The sequence below is a fragment of the Coffea arabica genome, chromosome 2e (assembly GCF_036785885.1).
Source record: "Coffea arabica cultivar ET-39 chromosome 2e, Coffea Arabica ET-39 HiFi, whole genome shotgun sequence".
Classification (NCBI taxonomy): domain Eukaryota; kingdom Viridiplantae; phylum Streptophyta; class Magnoliopsida; order Gentianales; family Rubiaceae; genus Coffea; species Coffea arabica.
The window spans coordinates 9,922,927-9,942,226 of NC_092313.1; the positions used below are offsets into that span (position 1 = coordinate 9,922,927).

Sequence of the window (19,300 nt, forward strand, 5' to 3'; positions counted from 1 at the left end):
TTCACGAATAGTTCAGTTAAAAACTCGACTCAATCTCGACACTAACTGGGTTCGAGTCAAGTTTGAACTATCTATTTAAGCTCATGAGTTGGGTTCAAGTTTCGGATTCTAGTATTCAAATGCTTGACAAGCTCATTTGAGTAGCTACAATTAAAATTAAATTATTAATATTAGAAAATCACTGTTTTAGGTACGTTATTCGTGAAATTTACTAAAGAAATTAGAACTACAAACCAAACGCGAGCTCGAGTACTAAATTACATAAAATACAATTCAAACAAAAAACCAATGAAATTTTTATTTGTCCAATTAGTAGTTATTTTTTATCACTCAAAGATCAAATACTAAGTTGGTCAAGCAGCTGGTCCAGACGTGATAAAATTTCTCGAATTTGGCATTGAAATTTGGTAACAAACCCAGTTAAATTGAAGGGAATAAAGTTCCTGAAAACAAAGATAATCTGGAAGCATTTCTCCGGATGGATAAAACATGCAACAAATCGCCAGGAAACTTAAAAAAGATGCATTAAAATTCCCGACCTCTTCGTCCTGCGAGTAGGTACTGCAATCTAAAATCCAGTCAAACTTCATTCAGATACAGAGATGAGCTGATCAAGTAACAAAGTTTACGTTAATTAGAGCCCCTCGGTGTAGGCGACTCCTGTGTTCTTCAACCATTGCCCCCCTTGAATGAGCTGGGCCACTGTGAATTTACTGGCCTCAGCTGCAGTGGTGATTACACGATACCCAGGCCAATTCACCCTCTTGCTAGTCCCCGCACCAGGGCCTTTGTTCATGTACTCGCCGTAATACAAAGTTTTCAAAGCAAAATCACCACTCCATGGTGCCCAGCCCGTTGGATCGATGTGATCACCTATGTTGGATTGCATTACTACAGTCCTCGAGTATTCTTTCCACGGGCGGCCTAGAAAAGTTTTTATGGTTGCCTTTACGGGCGCAAGGTCTGAGCTTGCAATTATGTCACAGTTTTGGATTGAAGTCCCGGTGTTGGAATTGGGATCAACCCTACCTTGGGCGGTTACCATGTTTTGCTGGTTACTCAGGGGCTTTCTCGCCACGAGTTGGGAGTTTTGGAAGACCACCGCAGCGTCGCCGAAGATGTAGTCGACTGTGCCAGTGATGTAACAGTCTCTGTAGAACTGGCGGAGGGTGTGAGCGTAGAGGGTGTCTTGGAATGCATCAATCTTGCACCGGTTAATGACCGACTGATCGGCTCCGACGCGAAGTGCGACTGCTTGTTGTTTTTGTGGCCCAGCAGTGTTTTGGAACCATATATCTTGGGCTATGAATCCATCCGCAACAGCAGCTGTAAATGGTACCAAATAAACATGAGAAGTTTTCTAGGACAAGAAGAAGAAAAACTATCAAAGTTTTACCATAAAGAAAGGAGAAGAACAATATCAGTGTTAAATTCGAAGGTTAGAATTTTTACCAACAGTTGCAGATTGAAATGTTGTTGACCCATCCACAACGTTCAAACTGTCTGTGATAATGGTCAAATCCATGCCATCCCCAACCAACATCAAATTCTTCTTACTCTTCCCAATATCAACTTTTTCCTTGTATGTTCCTTTCTTCACATATATGACATAACGAGTCTGGGGATTATTCGGGGCAGCTGTAACAGCTTCTTGTACAGTTTTGTAGTTACCGCTACCATCTTGTGCAACCACAACATTAGCATTAATATTCTTAGCTGAAGATTGTAAGAGCCTTCGGTCCTTGTGAGTAACCCATGATGGGAAATCACCATTTAATGGTTCCTGAATCATTTCTTCTTCACTTGGTGCAATTGCAACCAACATGGCCAAGGAGGCTCTAGCCCTCGAGATCAATTCTTTCATCAGAGGCTCCATTGCAGGACGGGCTAGACCATTGAGCCCATCTAGGCAAGTCACATGGTTGGTTAGGACACTGCTGAGCCATGAATGGACATCAGAATGGGAATTGGCTGTTTGACTTCCGAGAGACACCATAGAGTCCATAACTCTGTCCATGGATATGTCCATCAACTCCAGGCAATCTGCTAGAGCGGCCTGCCCTTTTTGGTCATTGATCCGACGGTTAATATTGTTGGTCAACTCAATGGTTTCTTGTATCCGTGATGATGATTTTGCTAAAAGCATCTGAAGGAGCTCAACATCGCTGGATTGCAAGAGTCCAGCTGATGTTAGCTCAGAAACCAGAGCCATACAAGAAGATTGATCATGGGCCTTGCTACACAGATGTGATCTCGGGGAAGAAGAAATTACAGTTTGGGTGCTCTTGAGAATTGTAATAGAAGCTATTGCAATTGCACCCAAAATAGCTGCTAAGAAGAGAACTAGAAAGAGGACTTTGAAGCCAGTTTTTTTCTTGGGAGCGTCTAGCAAAGATTGGTAGGTGTTTGCCATAATGGTGACTTCCTAGTGTGGTACTGAGCTCACTTCTCCTCAATCCTTAAATAGAAGAAATTCAAAACCGTAAGCCCATATGAAGTCAAAATACTAGGAGTTTTTAAATCGCTCTAATGGAATACAAAAGCAGATAAACCCACATGTAGTAGGTGAGAAGAATTTTATCTACCTGGGGCATAGCTATCGGTCGATATTACTAATCTTTGGCTCTCTTTAATCCTCATTCATCAGATAGCTAGTGTCAACTTTAAAAGAATGATTACTATTCCATTAGCAAGTTGCATTATCAAAATGAAACACCGCCATCTTGTCCACTCTAATCTGTTGAATAAACATATTTAAGAGTGAATCACGAAGTACCCATGAAAGTATCTAGAGAGTAGAAATTCTTGAATTAAAAGGCATTTAGACTTTGTGTAAATGAGTTCATTGCTCATACTACCAACCATATATAAAATCTATACTACTATGAAAGCTCTGACTGGTGCAGTTGATTCTGATTTTAGTCGTGAAATTAACCAAGAATTTGATACCCCGGGATTGAAGCGGCCAGTGATGAACCCACCCACAGTCATTAACTTGTTTCAAGAGACCTTTGGTATTTGTCTGTCAAGACAATTTGTTTTTTTTTTTTCCAAATACAGAATTTGTCAAGACTTCTTGCGAGCATTAATCATGAGGATAGTGGACAATTAGGGCATCTTCTTCTTAGAATTTGTCACATATTAGTAAGCGGGGAAAAGATATATTGAGAGGATTCGAATTTTAAGACTGATAGTTGAAGATGGGAAGAGTGTGAAGAGGGGTGAAAGGTAAAAATAAAATAAAATAAAATAAAAAGTATATGCCCTTGCCATGGGAAGCAATGCATCAGTAGATAAGATCAGCATTCATTTCACAAATTTATTAATCACAACTAGCATAAAAAAAAATTGACTGAAAAGCCAAAAGGCATGTGATCCCGGACTAATCTAGTGATTAATCTTTTATTTCTTTTAAAGCCAATTTTCTTCTCAATGCCAATGCATAAAATTCTATTTTGCCCGCATAGATGTGGAATCCAGTTAGAATACACAACGCCGACATAATTATGATTTATGATGCAAACGACAAGAAATCCACAGCTGCCATTTCTAATTAAATACGCCAACTTGGAATACTTTGCGGGCTAAAGTCCTAGCAATCATGTGCACGAATTCCTTTCAATTTCATTCATTTTCTCTAGTTTAATGTCAGCGTTAACACAAAACTAATACTATTTTTCCGTTTAATGTTAGCTTGACAGTGATTGATCGTGAAATCCATTCTTCGAGTAAGTTTTGGAATTTTCCCCAGGACACAAGTTTCTTCAAGTCCTTCTAAAGTAGAAGATCAATAATCGTGCAACTTTCTATTTTAGCCAACTTTTAACGTATGTTGAATTGATTTGCATGAAAAAGAATCTTTGCAACGAAGATTATCTAAAACTGTAGAATAAGGGAGAAATTATGATTAATTGAAAATGTTCCAAATAAAAAGAAGAAACTTTAGGTCAAAAGTTAAATTCTAAATGACACAACATTGAAGTGAAATTTGTCTTTCGCCGACTTATTTAATTTTCCTAATTATTATATATTTTCTAGTATTAAAATTTTGGTTTGGCTAGGTACTAGTTTTTTCTTTTCAAAAAATATAATTAATTTAGGAAACTATATAAATATAAGAAGCAATTATTGTGATTATGTGTATTGATATGGTAAACTAGGTGCAGTCCCAATTGAGTCGGGTGCACCACTCACCCGTATGGATTTAAAACAATTCTCATATAGAGACATATTGATGGGAGACAAGGTTTGAACCCTTGACCTCCTATCCCACTATTAATGTGGTTGTCAACTCCTCTATTGGGAGTTGGTTTACTATTCATAGTAACTTAGTTCCTTGATAATTGTATACAAATTTTGCATTCCTTATATATCTCTTTACTTAATTTATCTCATAGAATAATTAATTCAAAAAAAAAACTTGCAATTGTAGGGAAAGGGGGATAAAGGATGAATAGAAAAAGATTTTTGAGGGGGCAAGAATTGTGATATTATGAGTTTTTTTATTAAAATCTATGGTACAAAATAAAAATCTTAAAAATTTTTAGGGACCGGTTGCCCCTCTCCCCCTAAATCCATACTTGGTATGGGTTAGATTTATTGCTAAACATGTGTATTTTAAATACACAACTATAACAAAACTCCTCAAAAACACTTACAAACTATCCAAAAACACCCAAAAATACACCCCAAAAATTAACCCTAATACGCAAAAATACACCAAAAAATAAAACTCAAAACACGCTAGCTACTGCGACTAAAAAATTGGCTAGTCCTGTATTTCCTCCTTTATGTAGTAGTAGTACATTTTGTCTGGTAACGAATTACAAGGATGATCAAATGAATGTTCTTGTTATGGTGGTAGCCTCACATTAAGCCTCCTGAGCCAGATAGAGTGAAGAACCATATGCAATAAATCATACGGCTGAGCAGGTCGATGAAGAATAAAATGGCGTTGGACTTGCATGACCATCTTCTGCTTTTTCAAGTACTCATCCATGGGGATCGCTTGCAAGATAGACTTGAGTTCTGGTATCTTGGCAACTGGAACAGACACTGAAAACTGGCTCCAATCCAGAACATCGCTAAAAGGTGGAACATAGCCATCAGAAATGATCACAGGTACGCATCCTGATGAAATAGATTCCACTATTCTAGGACTTGCCACTTCATAGCCACTGGGACATAAACAGAACTTGGATCGCTCCATAAATTCGAAGTAATCTACATTTTCTGGGAGGTATTCATAGACTTGAATATCAGCATCCTTGTCTTTCCAGTATTGAATTAGGCTTCCCCTTACATGACCGTGATGTCCACCAGCAAAAAATGCAAGGATGGATCGTTGCTCAGCAGGTTTCCCCAAGACTGGTGGCCCTAGCCCCTCATAAGGGATTTTGATTTCTGGTAAGGAGACGTCTCTAGTAGGTTTGAAACCTTCACTAACGTTGGCATTGCAGAGCACTCTAATCACATTTCTGAACAGCGGATTGGATTTCGAAACCCAAGGCCCCTGTCGTAAACGTACAATTACTTACATGAAACATGAACGAAATTTGGAAAAAATTACTATCCAAACATGTGGTGTGGATTCTAAAATTACTAGCCACCGTCAAATTGTATGTATCTTGGCAAAAAAAAAAAAAAAATTATACCCTTTTGCACAAAAACTTCAAAGAACGGACTCTTTATCATGTGCCTTACTAGAAGATTATAAGAGAAGCCAAAGATGTTGATAAGCTTCTCAATTTGCAAATGGACGAAAGTTTATAGGGCAATAGTAATTTGGAAGAATGTTTATTCGTTTCGAGGACGAAGATTGATTCTCCTTACGTTCAAACAATACGATAACATAGCATTCATGTTACACATAAGAAAACAAAGATTAAAGAGAGTTAAAGATCTTACCCAATCATGGCAGCTGAGATAGAAATGGTCAGCCCCATTACTCCTGTTCCAATAGTAGTACTTGCTTGATATCAGTCCAACATAATCTACAGCAATAGTTTGGATCTGACGCATCATCGAATGGTAATCGCGTGGCTCGAAGAGGTACTGAACGATGTTGGTTATGCCAATGGGAATGAAGAATACCACCGCCTCATCAGGATCGCGAGATAGGAACGAAGTAAATGTAGTACTCGTAGAATTGTTGATGGCACCATTCTCCAGTTCACTGATGAACTGCCCGTCGATGGAGTAGATGTTGGTTCCAGGTGCAGCGTGGAATATTGGTGGCTCTCCCTCCTTGTATACCCACACTTTGAACCGTTTCTCCATCTCTAAGTAACTCCTACCAATGGATTTACATCAATTTTTCATCGCAATATTTGATTGATAAACATTAATCATGATTAGTTAGTGATTGATAAACATTAATCATGACCAGTGATTGACATGAACTCGGACAATCCTATCATTGCCTAAACGTTTTTCTTGAGTATTAGAATGACGTGATACCCTAATCATGATCAATGACAGGGTTTTTCATACTACATTTTTTGCTTCTGGTTTAGTTGTTATTGGGAGTTTAAATGCTGCAAAATGATATACTACCATTATAACTTAGACACAGAAAGAATCGTGTAAAGAGAGGAATCCGCTGGAAAAACGTAAATAAGTAAATAGTAGTTGCTTAACTGATGAAACGCGTGAGGATTTTTATAAGCGGATCCTGCAGGAATGAATCTGTGATGTTTATGAAATGCACAGGTACGATTGGTCCTTGCCGCATTATATATAGCTACACGAGCTCTTGCCAAGCTATCTTCTATTCTTGCAACACCACTACCAGCATGGTGGTGAGTAGAAAAAGTGGACAAAGAGAAGAAATGGTTTTGGTTATTGAGGCAAAACAAGAAGAAAATAAGGAAAAGAGATGGACATAGCAATGACGGAAAGTTGCAACTGAAGTAGGCCATGGATCAACATAGGTGATTAGCTAAAGGTTTTAATGACATCAGTTGCCATTTGCACTTGCCCTTTCTTTCTATCTATATATATATATATATATATATATATATGGGGAAGTTGTGAGTTATCAAATTTATTTCAAATAATTTTGAATGGTCTCTGGAAAATGGAGATAGCGATAATTATAATTATGATAACAGTGGAGGAATTAAGGGAAGTAGAATTCTAGTGAACAACTCTGTTAACAGATGATAAGCCATGCAGGGAAAGATGAAGGACATCTACAACAAACTTTTCCCACCAGCTCAAATTGAAGATTAACACCACACTATCTCCAACTTTTACGTGATATATCAACCCCTCTTCTCCTATCTAATACACCACTTAAGATCCGACCTTTTGCATTTTGCAATATGAAGCCATGCTACCTAATTCGCAACGTTTAAATCTTAATATTTTGTGACTGACAACATTGTCTTCGAACATCAAATCGATCTAAATTCTAACCCTCTTCACGATGTATTTGCTAGTTTTCTTTAAAGGACACACATTAAGGTACAGTACAGTGTTTCCTCTTCCACATTTCGTATGGTTACTTAAACAAACAATCTCTTCTAGAAGAGATTATCCGTCTTCTTAGTCTTCGACACAGGAAAGGAAATTTTCTAAACCTTTTTTTGTGTCAAAAGAGTAACGATTCTTGATCCTGTTCATAACTTCAATTGTCTTGGCCTTAAAAAAAAAAAAAAAAGAGTCAATCGTCTTCTTGCATTTGCGTGGATTCAATACTAGGTTGATTTTGTGATATTTTCGGAAGGGATAATAGATATCTTAGTCCCAATATAGAATATAGTCCCTTTTGTTTTATCAACAAAAACACACTCATGTTCGTAAAATGAATGAACCAATTTGGTCCCTTGTGATTTTGACGAAACTAATCCAGTCCCTAAATGCATGTTGTTACTTGTTGGCTGCTGGCATACAGACTAGACTTTGCAGAGTTAGTCCAAAAAATCCTTACGAATCTGATATTTACTCCATTTAAATCTGCCTCGCGTAAAACAATGTGAGACACAACAATATATTTAGCATATCAGATTTCTGGAACAAAACAACAATCACGATCGAACTTCACAGGGCAACCTTTTCTCATTTTCACATGTTTTCTTTATCGGAAGAATCAATTGCCAGGAAAAGGACTGTATTCAAGCATAGTTGAGGCGAAATATGTCGTTCAACACGAAAAAGCTTCCTTCCACCGTGGGTATCAAATGAAACATCTGCATACCATGGACATACAAATGTGTTACTCTTCTACATGGGACAAAACCCAAGAAATGGATTTCAGCATCCTAAGAATAAAGTATCTTGTTATAGATGAACAATTTATGGAATAATCAAGAAAATGTTTAAAAGATAAAACCAAAGGGTGATTTTTTAAATGCATCTACACTCTACAGCAAGAATTAATTTTTTTTTTTTTTTAAAAAAAAGAGGAGTTCATGCGTACCTGACTAAACCTTAGAGGATGGTCCTCTCCTTGCAGTTGGAGGGTACCACTGACGAAGACTAAAATGCCTCCAGCAAAGGATGATGGTTGAGAATCGATGGTGCTAATTACGTGATGGCATTGCTGGAATGGCAATTGCACCAACTTTGCAATTATATTATCTGTCCCCTGAATCTTTTGGCCTTCAAATGTAAGCATGGAAGTTGGTTGGTACAGAAGAGCAAGAGAAGGTCTGTCATTATCAAACAGGTGGTAGTAATGATCCACAAATGCTTTCCCCACCATTTCAACTTGTTCTTCCATCTTTCCTTTTCTTCCCTCGGGACTTTGAGAATTGTAGGAAGAATAACTGCAGCAGTTGTGAAGATTATATGAGCTATGACACAATAGAAAAATGATGATTTTGATAGGTTCACAAGGGCAATTAAATAGAATATGCCGTTCAAGGCATCTCCCAGTCTGCTGCATGGCTACGCTAAGTTGTGAAAAAAGACATTATTAAATTTGGGGTGCGTAATGCGATCTAGCACAGAGCATCTGCCTGAAGCAAACCGACCCCTCTTCGTTTACAGGACTTTTTTGCCGCCCCAGAAGAACTTTATCCATAGAGATTGAAAAAGAACGTGTCGGGAGGAAAAACTGCTGTTTGAAAGTTGATTTCCCTCATAGGGAAGTCTTCAAGACGCAAAATGATCCGTTTACTTTCTTGGGGAAGGAATATATTCTTTATTTTGACGAGAGTTTGTTTTCCTGGCTGATGCTTATGCTAATAAGACTATCACCACATCCCAGTACATGGACCTTAACATCCATAAACATTTTCTGCTCGTAGATTATGTAGAGACTGCATCAACTTTGAACATTCTATCCTGTCATGCCTAACCAAGCACTCTCCTGTCCACAGAGGAAGGTTTCATTCATCACAAGTAAGTTCCGACTCATCATGGTGATGACCGACATGGCCTTGTCTAACTTTAAGAGCCCAGACATTTATATATGACGACCTCAATGGACAAAAACAGTTTTAACAGGGCTATTGAGAATGCACTGGGATGCATAATCACCAGAGGATTCAACCTCTCCCCGAATTTGATGAGCTGTGATTCAACAAAGGTAAATAACAAATTGCTTTATTCACCGTATCAAGACTTCGTAGACTACTATGATACAACTGCAGATCCTCCACTGCCACTATCATCATTAAAAATACAAGATTCATTCTTTAACTAGGTGAGAGAACATTGAAAAGCCAAAGACGTTATCACCAAAGAATGCACGTCTTTGACTGCCAAGTAAAAGCATCTTGCTATTCACTAATTTCAAACTCAAGAGTCATGCTGGATATAATTAAGCTATAGTTCCTCTCAGTGTGGAAATGGAGATAATGGATGACATCATTATCCATAAGCTATAGTTCATGCGGATACAAAATCAACAGCAACCCTAAATTAATAGGGTCATGCCCAAAACCACAATCAGTTTATCACAACTTATTTTATGTCCATGAGAACAGAAGGCAACAGATCATCTAAAACTGGAAGATAATTCCTAGGTGAACTTGTGCCACCATGGACCTGTAAGCCAATATGTAGGTCCCACATTCTCATCTCACAGTCCATGGTGGCACATGTCCATCTAAGAATTTAGCAAAAGACTGGACAGCAGGGAAAAGTATATCTCCAAGCAGCTACAAAATCATGTTATCAATGGCATAGCTTATATCCTTGTACCATCTTCTAACTGAGATGAAATGCAGAGTTACCATGACAAATTCAACAGAGATTATCTCCTCAATCTCATAATTCCTGGCGAATTAAAATGGACAAATAAGAAGAGAGTTTTTTTTTTGGGTTGGGAGGGGGGGGGGGGGGGTGGGGGGCTCTGTGTGTGTGTGTGGGAGAGGGTGAGGAAACTACGGGCACTATAAGTAGATGCCTCATCTAATAAAGAAAAAAAATGAAGAAATCCATAAGCCATCCATGATTCCATTCAGCAAAAGCTTAAGGGTGCCAGGAAGCTCCTCCTTCAATTTAGCAAAGGAATCAAGAAAGAACAAAAAATTACAAAGAAGATAAGCTAAGAGTCACCAAATATATTGACAATGCCAATTAAGAATATTTGCTTAAGACATACAGAGTCTTTATCAAAAGTTGACTCATTGCTCAGAATCAAACCAAAATGGTTATGAATTATGATCAACTCAAAGCACAGTGAGCAACCAAATCAACTGAGATACCAGCTCTCAAATCCAGATTTTCCACCATCATCTTGTTCATGTTTCTTGTTTTTTATTTAAACACACCTGGAAAGGGGCATTCATATATTTATATACTTTTCAGCACTTTTACCTTTGCCAGTTAGGCACCTCTTAGAAAAATTTATTCCATTTCTAAGATCCTATAACAACTTGTCCGAAAAAAAAATCCTTACTATGCCCGTAATATAGTAATTGAGGATGGGGGAATTTTTTCTCCCTGCGGGCCCCCGGGGGGGGGGGGGGGGGTGGGGTGCGGGAACATTTGGAAAACAGAGTTCGCAGGTTACTTATAATTACTGGAAACCTTTATGCTTTACTCCTTTAATGACCACAACTGTGTCGAATCAATAAGCATCTCAAACAAAGTAAAGAAGATATTAGAGTTCCACTTCATCTATTAGCCTCTACAACAGGACAAGGGGATTCTAAAACTCAATTCTTTGTGCCAAATGTAGCATAATAAACCCCCTCCCGCTTTACCTATGCCAAAAGGAAGTCTTACCCTTTTCTTTAACCAAATTATAAACATCATCTAAATGTGTAAATTTCAGAAGATAGACCACGCAACAAGGACATCCAAAAGTATTTGACAGATTAGTCCCAGAATTACAAGAAAGCAGACATTCATCTATAAATACAAAAGAGAAAGAACTAAGACACAAGTAACTCAACAAGTTCACAATGTATATTCTAAAGCTAAACACGGCTGGGAAAATGCTTGTTGGAAACTCACTAGTAGTGAATGAAGCACGGTAGTATCCAGCCATTGCAAACATAAAATTTTTAATAAACTGTTTAAGGCATAGTATGAAATCAGTACGAGAAAAGGTTGCACATTGCCAGTGTTGAAAATTTCGACCAGCACATATAGTGCAGTCTCAGGTAGCGGTGAGGTATACATCCATCCTAAGTAGAAATAAAACAGACAATGTAAAGTCTTATGTCGTCACTTAAATTTCCTTATCAATTGCTCTGTCTTACAATCTAAACTGGTACAAATCTCTTACCCAAAGCCAATGGCTAAGGCGCCTCTACGTCAATCAGCCTCAAATCAATCACCACAATCACTTCCAGCTTGTTGGCCAGTAAGCGTGAATACCATATCCAGTCTTCCAATTATCCAAGAAGACCACCTTCTGAACAGCCCAGAAGGAAACAAACATCACAAAAATCATCACCAACCTCTGAGCATTCCTATTCCTCACATAGACAAGCACATGAGTAACAAAAGCCAGCAACAATCCCACCACAGTGTACAAGAACCCAACCGCGAACCCTTCAGCTCCCAACTGCATCCCGGACCCCTGATAAAAGAAAACCAACTTCCCAGGATCATTCCTATCAACCAAAAACATGGGCATTTTCCTAATTATGTTATGCATTGACCCGGAGACACTGAAAAAGTAGACGAAAATCGCTCCGGTCATCCAAACGCTCTTATTGTGCAAAAGGGTGTTCCCAGAAATCACTTTTTTCACCAAGAATGGAGCCCAAATCAGAATAACAGCAACGAGAAACATCAATTGCTTCTTAGAAATCAAAGGAGGGCGATCAATCGGCCCAATGCTCAGCTTCGTTTTGGCCTCGACAAATTCAGCCATGGATTCGGCGAGCCTCGAGAAATCTGACGCATCCATCTGGAAGGAGTCTTTCTTGACATCGGTGGCTTCAGCGGGGATAAGTTTGATGTGGGGCAGAGAATTTACTCCGAAAAGGGCGAAAGAGGACTGGGATTCTTGAAATTCAATGTCGAAGAAGAACAGTTTTGAGTGAGAAGCTGGAGGGTTGTTGGCTAAAAAGGATTTAGAGACGAGGGAGAACTCGGATTTGAGAGACGGGAGGGAGAGTTCGGGTTTGGAGTGGAGTTGTTGGGCGTCAAAGAAGATGAGGAAAGTAAAGGGACGAGGAGCTGGAATGGATAGGATCCGTTTGAGGAGGGAATCAGTGAGATGGATAACGCCGCCATTGGGGGACTGGGATTGGAGGGATTCGAGCTGGGCGAGCAAATCCGAAGTGGGGTCTTGAGAATTGGTGGAGATCGGGAGGAGGGTGATGAGGAAGAGGACGACGAAGATTGGGGTTTTTGTGTAGGCCATTTTGCTGCCTGCTATCGTGGAGGAGGAATCAGGAAGAGGGTTTCAACTTTCAACGAGTCTCCGGAGCCCAAGAGAACAAGGGTGCCTTTGTGCACTGAGTCTATTGACTGACTGGCTGGATTTTTGAGGAAGCTGATTGGTGGAGAAAGAGACGATGAGGTGTATTGAATTTTCTTTTTCTTTTTCTTTTTTTCCCATTATTTTAAGACCAAAATGATAGATTTTTCTTGTAATTTTTTTTTTTATTTTAAGACCTAAATGGAAAATCGCACTTTACTTTCTCCACCTTAATGAATCAGGTAATTTGATTTCAGACCTGATTATATGTTTCTAAAAATGCAAAACTTTGAAGCACTCATTTAGTTAAATTGATTCTCCGAAAAAACTAGTCTAACTCTTTTGTTTCTTTTTGGTAACGTATATATCCACTCGGAAAAAGAGTCAGAAAAGATAATACTAGTACAATACCACTGATTTGAGGAGAAACTATATAACAACAAAGTGATGCTGTGATGGGGAACATATGTTTTCCTTTTGAAACTTCCCTGCATGAGCCAGCAGGAGCAACTCCGGCAGCATAGACGATTTTAGTTACCTAAACACTGCTCAATTCTGTTGAGTGTGAAAGCCTGGATCTCTCAGATGGAGGGATGCATATACATTAAAACGGGAAGAACTACCAAAATGCTAGCATGGTAATCCTATTAATCTCCAGCCAGCAGCTTAAAATTCCAAGTGCTAATTAAGATAGGGAATATAGCTATATGCACAAAGGTGGCTCAGTAACAGCAAGCATTCATCCAAAGCCAGAGATCAGGCGTTTATATGTTCTTCCATTAGGCTTAAGACCCAATCTCAACATTTCATCATGCAATTTCATGGCTTTCCTGAATTCTTTCAGATAACAAAGCTCTCTGATCATGATTGCAAAACTTTCAGTGCTGAATATTTTATGTATTGTCATGTAATCAAATACCTCAAGGGCTTCTTCCACCCTACTTTCTTTGAAGAGCTTATTCAGAAGTGTGTTATATGATGGGATATCAAAATTGCCTCCCAACATCTTCATTTTATTGTGCAACATAATGGCTGAATCAATCTGCCTGCGAGAGCAATAATACTTGACTAAAGAGCAACAACAGTCAGGATCTGGCAGCAGCAGCCCCTTGTCTAGAATCAAAATTAAGAGCTCCTCAGCTTCTTTCCACCTACAGTGTTCGCACTGAGCCTTAATATGTTCGGATAGCTGTGCTACACAAGGATCAAATCCTTTACCTATCACATCTTTTAGCAAGTCATGTATTTCTTTTGATGGTGTCTGTGTGCAAAGACCATTGACAAATGCATAGTAACAACTATCTTTCACCACCATTTTTCTCTCTCGCACAACACCATACATTCTACTAGCATCCTTCATTCTGCCATCATTGGACAATGCTCTTAGCATACATCCATAAGTAGCATCGAGCAATTCAACCTTCTCAGCACAGGCTCTATCAAAAAGCAAACCTGCTGCATATGTCTTCCCCAAATCAGCAACCTTTTGGATAATTGAATCGTAATGCAAAATAAGACCTTTTGGTAGATACCCCTTGTCTTTCATAACTGCCATTACCACGTTAATCACTTTCTCATCTTGATATTTACAAGCAGCATCAAGAATCGAGCTATAAATACTAAAGCTTGGATCGAGCTTTTTATCATGCATTTGAACTACATAATCAAATGTAGCATCAAACTTCCCTCTCTCACTGTAATTCTGAATTATCAAGCTGTAAACCGAAGGATTACATATTCCCATATCCAAAATCCTGCGAATTCTCTCAAATTTCCCGTCTTTACAAAGAATCCTGGCAACAACAGACCAGGTAAACGGATTTTCTGAGACCCCATTTCGAATCATTGAACCATAAAAACACCAAGCCAGTCTGACCTCATTCTTATCTTGCAGCAAACTTAGCAATGCATTACAAGTATAAACTGAAACCGTACCGGTCCCCAGTTTTTTAGCTTTCCAATAAACTTCTAAAGCTTCCAAAAATAATCCCCTACGGCAATAACCCTCAAGAACAGAGCATAAAACAGGGGAACACGTCTCAAAGTTAGCAACTTTATGAAAACAACTCACGATTCGGCCTAATGGGTAGTCTAGGATTATAGAATCCAAGATGGGTTTTGCAAGCTCGGCTTGTCCATACCCAACAAGCAAATGGGTCAGCTTGCACTGGCTTTTGAGGTCAGGTTGGAAATCAAGATTCTTCTTGGCCCAGTTGAAGAAGGTGAGGGACATCTGAGGGGAACTTTTAGTGTTTTCGAGGACTCGTAGGAAGAGAGAAGGGTGTAATTTGGTGAGTTTGAGGGTGGACTTAAGAAGTGGTGCCCAGTATTTTGTCTGTCTTTGCAAGAGGATTGACGAGACTTGGGTGGTCAGTTGGCTTTCTTGGACTCGTGTTCTCCAATTTGAGCTTTCTGATGCTGAACTTGAGAGGTTTCTGATCAAGATTTTGTATTCTTTGGGGAGAGGCATTTGGATTTTGGTTCAGCGAGCTGAGGTTTCAAGGGAACTATATACGTCGAGGAAACGAAGTTAAACGAGCGCCTTTGAGAATTGACAGCGAGGTTTGGTATACCCAAATGTGGGACTTAAAATATTTGATCACGGCTCAGTTTTGTCTTAGATTGATTGCCAATAAAAAACTGTTCACATAGTATTCTAAACAGCAGGCAACTTTAGTACACACCCTAAATTTAGGATGAAATAAGTGAATCTGCAATTCCTTCGGAGTTGAACAGAACACTCGAGCAAATGAGATTTATTTGGACCTTTTCCATTGTACATTCTTGTTCTGATCTGGAACATTAGATTACTGAGTTGTTGAAGCGTAAACTTGCTAATAAATGCACACAAATCTTTGCCACATATGTTTTATTCAATCCTCAACATCCTCTCCATTGTACATATAGCATTATTCTCCGGTTCACATCATACTAGATGCTATGCCCAATAATGAGAATAGATGTGGCAAAGGCAATGTCATGGTACTAGCAGCTAAAGCAGTACACATTCCACTGTCGCGTCTAACATTAATCATCCTATTTCCCCTAACAAAAAGGATCATGGATTTGGTTGTCCTTTTCGGTGATTGATTTCCCTGCGCAATTACCTAAATGTTATTCATGGGAATTAAGCATCAACAACCTCTTCAGTCTCTGCAGCCGCAAGGATTAGGTCTGGTTGAGCAGTATTGACTTCGCTTAGAGTTCCATCTAGAGCATTTGGCTGTCCCAATGCCCTCAATGCCAAATGTGCCGCCTTTTGCCCAGATATCATCATTGCCCCAAATGTTGGACCCTGCAACATTACAAGCCATTCTCACCAATTTTAGCACCATTTTCAACTTGTCATCAACAAATACGCAGTTACATTAGATATGAAAGAACCCAATTGTCCAAGATAACAAAAGGCAAATGATCTTAACCTATTGGAACAGTAGTAATTTTACTTCAACGATACCTATTCAGATTGTTTAACAGGATCCATTTCTCCACCTAACCTGGAACTACGTTGAGGGAGAACTGAGGTGGACAAAGCTACAACTTATCAGATGATATGGCAAAATTTGATTAGATGTGGTCTTTTGTAACCTAGCTGACAAGTTGAATTTGGAGCATAAAATTTCTAGGCCATTCATCCAATAAATATAATTACATGTCAAATTAAGAACAGATATAAAAGGTAGTCATAATTTAGGTAAAAGGCATTACCATTCTTGGGGCTCCGTCAATCTCTGCAACTTCCATGCCAGTGACAATCATCCCCGGAACGATCTCCCTAGTAAGCCTGACAATGGCATCCTCTGCAGTATTCATGTCAAGAGCCTTCATCCCCGGAACACTGTCAATCATTCCAATGCTCTTGAGCCTCTTAACCCCAGTGGCTCCAAAAGGTCCGTCATGACCACAAGAGCTGACCACCACTTTAGCCTCCATGACATTAGGATCCATGCAAGATTGTGTGTCATGGTTCATCGAAACCAAAGCCCAGTTGGTCACAACTCCAGCCACTCTTCCACCCTTCACAATCAAATCCTCAGCAGCAACAGCATTGAACAACTTCACATTAGGCCGAGCCAAGAGCTTGCTCATGATAGTGGAGGTGAACAAAGCCGCGTGCTTGATAACCACATAGTTATCTTGCTCATCATATTCGACCTCAAGCTCATCCAAGAACTTGTGAGCCGGTTTCCTCACAACCATGGCGGAAAACAACTGCCCACCAAGCCATGCACCGCCGCCAGGGCTAACAGATTGTTCAATAATCGCGACACGGATGTTGGGGTTCTTGCTGATCTCATAGGCGCAAGAGAGCCCCGCAGAGCCAGCGCCAACCACCACAACATCAGTATCCGCGTAGGTGATCATGTCCGTCATGTATCTCCTAGTCATTTCTCGCGAAACAATGGATTCTTGAATTGGTTGAAACTTGAAGGCATCAATGTTGTACTGTGGAGTGGATGCAGACATTGTAACCGAGAAGTTTTGCGGGCTAGACTTGACCGGCAGAACACGAGAAAGGATAGGGGAGCCATGGAAAGAGGACTTGGTCTCTAAGAATGATGGCTTAGGAGAAGAGGTGAGAGTTGTAGCCATGGTTGCCATTGAAATTAGTGGATGGAATTCTTTGCAAGAGGGTTTTAGGCGAAGGGTCAAGAACTTAGGGTGATGAGAAGAGAGGATAGTGTAACAAGATTTATAGGGAGGAAAAAAAGTTGTTCAAAATATCTAAGAGAAAGATCTAGAGATGTGGGGGCAAAGCAGTGAACGTGTAGGGTTGAAGAAGAGAAGATAGAAATTGAACGATTCAGAACGGTTTGGTGCGATCGAGATCGTGGGGAATATCACAGCATCACCAACAGATATTTACTGCGACAAGTCACCTGTCACTGTTGATTCCCTTTTCCAGCAGGCCTCTTGCTCCAATGTGAGAAAGGAAATGTGGTACTTGAAGAAAAAATGTGGGCCATTATTTACTCCAACAAATTTATTATATATTCACTTGCAGCTGCAGGGCCATTATTTAGCATGATCAAGAAGCAATAATATTTAGAAATTTACAACAATGGGATAACTTCTACATTAAAAAAAATATTGCCCTCTTACCTTAATTAAGAAGCTCAAAATCAATATTATGAATTTTGACAAGCATCAAAGAGCATTTTTGGTCCACTTGAAGCCTCCTGAGCCAAAAAAAAAAAAAACAAAGAGTCTATTTCTCTATTTTTCACTTTTCTTTTTTTTTTTTTTTTGCTTGTGAAGCATATCAACCAGGAAAATGTACCTTCAATTGGCCCCCTTTTCTCATGGCAAATTAAAATTTTTTAGTTACAACTTACAATTGTGGTGCATTTTATTAATTTGGTTTATTAGCAATTTAAGTGATTATGTCCACATAGTTGCCAAATATCTTGTAAGCTGCAAGGGTACTAAAGTTATTTTTTCATGCTCGAGGTGAGCATTGAGAGGCCCTCTTTGATTATTTTTTATACCTTAGGGAAGGCCAGTAGTGCAACTGTTAGAAAATTCAGAGGAGGTTCCTGAAATTATCTCAAAAATAAACTATGATCCCAAAATTATTTATTGATGTTTTAGGTTACAAATTCCATACATCAATATTAATTTTTGCAACCATTGAAACGGGCATATTTATATCTCTTTGACCCTAGTACAATGAATTTAGGCAAAAATATATCGCAACTGGAATTGTCTGATAATCAGGCTTAATTTTTAATTTTCTAACTCCTATTTCTGAGACCCATGTATTGAGAGTTTGCGAATATAAATGTCCTACGGTCGTTTAAGCCTTTTGGATAGGAGATTATTTGTCCAAATATATTTGTTTATACCACCATTACAATTTTCAATACACTTTTTATCTTCCTAATTATCTTTTTATATCACATACATCGCATCACAAAAAGTATTACAGTAAAAATATCTCAAATAATTTACAATCCAACACACTCTTTGTCTCAAACTCTCTTGATGTTGTTTCTACTCTTTCTAACTACCACACTTTTTACTCCTATGTAACCATACGCTAAGGGAAGGGAATTGTATTCCATTGTGTTATGTTACTAATGCAGAACGATGTAAACAATAGTGGACTGTTCTGTCGAAAGGTACTTCATCAGGGTCCAGAGACTCCAGACCATACTAAGCAAAGTTTCAGCCCATACTAAATTACGTGAATAATACTAAATATTTCTTTTTTTTAATCAACTAAATATTACATTTTAATGTGATATAGAGGTAAGAAAATTTTTTAGTATCCAGCATATATAGAGAACCAAAAGTGCGACTCACAAGCAGTTCTCTCTCTCTCTCTCTATTTTTTCCGGTTTAAATGGTTTTTGTTTCGACCCGCGGGTAGTTCGACTGGTTTCGTAATCTAGTAGTTATCAACAGGTCCTCTGATTAATCCCTGTATGCTACCTCACTGTGTGTTCTTGGGGCAAGACTTTACAA

General features: G+C 38.9%; 6 protein-coding genes across 8 annotated transcripts; all 6 read right to left on the reverse strand.

The window, feature by feature from the left end:
* Positions 1–373: 373 nt before the first annotated feature.
* LOC113725840 (pectinesterase-like) lies at positions 374–2,454 on the reverse strand. Its single transcript, XM_027249236.2, has 2 exons — positions 1,453–2,454; positions 374–1,326 (listed from the first exon to the last, which is right to left on the reverse strand). Exons 1-2 carry the CDS (start codon positions 2,411–2,413, stop codon positions 635–637), a joined length of 1,653 nt encoding a protein of 550 aa, XP_027105037.2. The 5' UTR covers positions 2,414–2,454; the 3' UTR covers positions 374–634.
* Positions 2,455–4,801: 2,347 nt separating this feature from the next.
* Positions 4,802–6,969, reverse strand: LOC113729076 (probable glycosyltransferase At5g11130). Of its 2 annotated transcripts, XM_027253406.2 has the most exons (3): positions 6,640–6,969; positions 5,908–6,292; positions 4,802–5,512 (listed from the first exon to the last, which is right to left on the reverse strand). In XM_027253406.2, the coding sequence occupies exons 1-3, from the start codon at positions 6,918–6,920 to the stop codon at positions 4,853–4,855; spliced, it is 1,326 nt and encodes a 441-aa protein (XP_027109207.2). In that variant the 5' UTR covers positions 6,921–6,969; the 3' UTR covers positions 4,802–4,852. The 2 variants fall into 2 exon arrangements, with proteins under 2 accessions (XP_027109207.2, XP_071937473.1); XM_072081372.1 differs by lacking the exon at positions 6,640–6,969 and having other exon boundaries at positions 5,908–6,286.
* A 957-nt stretch (positions 6,970–7,926) lies between these two features.
* Positions 7,927–8,725, reverse strand: LOC113733476 (nuclear transport factor 2B). Its single transcript, XM_072078841.1, has 2 exons — positions 8,423–8,725; positions 7,927–8,192 (listed from the first exon to the last, which is right to left on the reverse strand). The coding sequence occupies exons 1-2, from the start codon at positions 8,723–8,725 to the stop codon at positions 8,118–8,120; spliced, it is 378 nt and encodes a 125-aa protein (XP_071934942.1). The 3' UTR covers positions 7,927–8,117.
* On the reverse strand, positions 8,598–12,888 carry LOC113730829 (probable dolichyl-diphosphooligosaccharide--protein glycosyltransferase subunit 3B). Of its 2 annotated transcripts, none has more exons than XM_072078838.1 (2): positions 11,687–12,888; positions 8,598–8,771 (listed from the first exon to the last, which is right to left on the reverse strand). In XM_072078838.1, the coding sequence occupies exon 1, from the start codon at positions 12,773–12,775 to the stop codon at positions 11,744–11,746; it is 1,032 nt and encodes a 343-aa protein (XP_071934939.1). In that variant the 5' UTR covers positions 12,776–12,888; the 3' UTR covers positions 8,598–8,771; positions 11,687–11,743. The 2 variants fall into 2 exon arrangements, with proteins under 2 accessions (XP_071934939.1, XP_071934940.1); XM_072078839.1 differs by lacking the exon at positions 8,598–8,771 and adding an exon at positions 10,099–10,227.
* A 400-nt stretch (positions 12,889–13,288) lies between these two features.
* LOC113728526 (pentatricopeptide repeat-containing protein At4g21170-like) lies at positions 13,289–15,535 on the reverse strand. Its single transcript, XM_027252924.2, has one exon. The coding sequence runs from the start codon at positions 15,300–15,302 to the stop codon at positions 13,572–13,574; it is 1,731 nt and encodes a 576-aa protein (XP_027108725.2). The 5' UTR covers positions 15,303–15,535; the 3' UTR covers positions 13,289–13,571.
* A 139-nt stretch (positions 15,536–15,674) lies between these two features.
* Positions 15,675–17,503, reverse strand: LOC113730831 (thiamine thiazole synthase 2, chloroplastic). Its single transcript, XM_027255778.2, has 2 exons — positions 16,541–17,503; positions 15,675–16,127 (listed from the first exon to the last, which is right to left on the reverse strand). The coding sequence occupies exons 1-2, from the start codon at positions 17,432–17,434 to the stop codon at positions 15,960–15,962; spliced, it is 1,062 nt and encodes a 353-aa protein (XP_027111579.2). The 5' UTR covers positions 17,435–17,503; the 3' UTR covers positions 15,675–15,959.
* Positions 17,504–19,300: the final 1,797 nt, after the last annotated feature.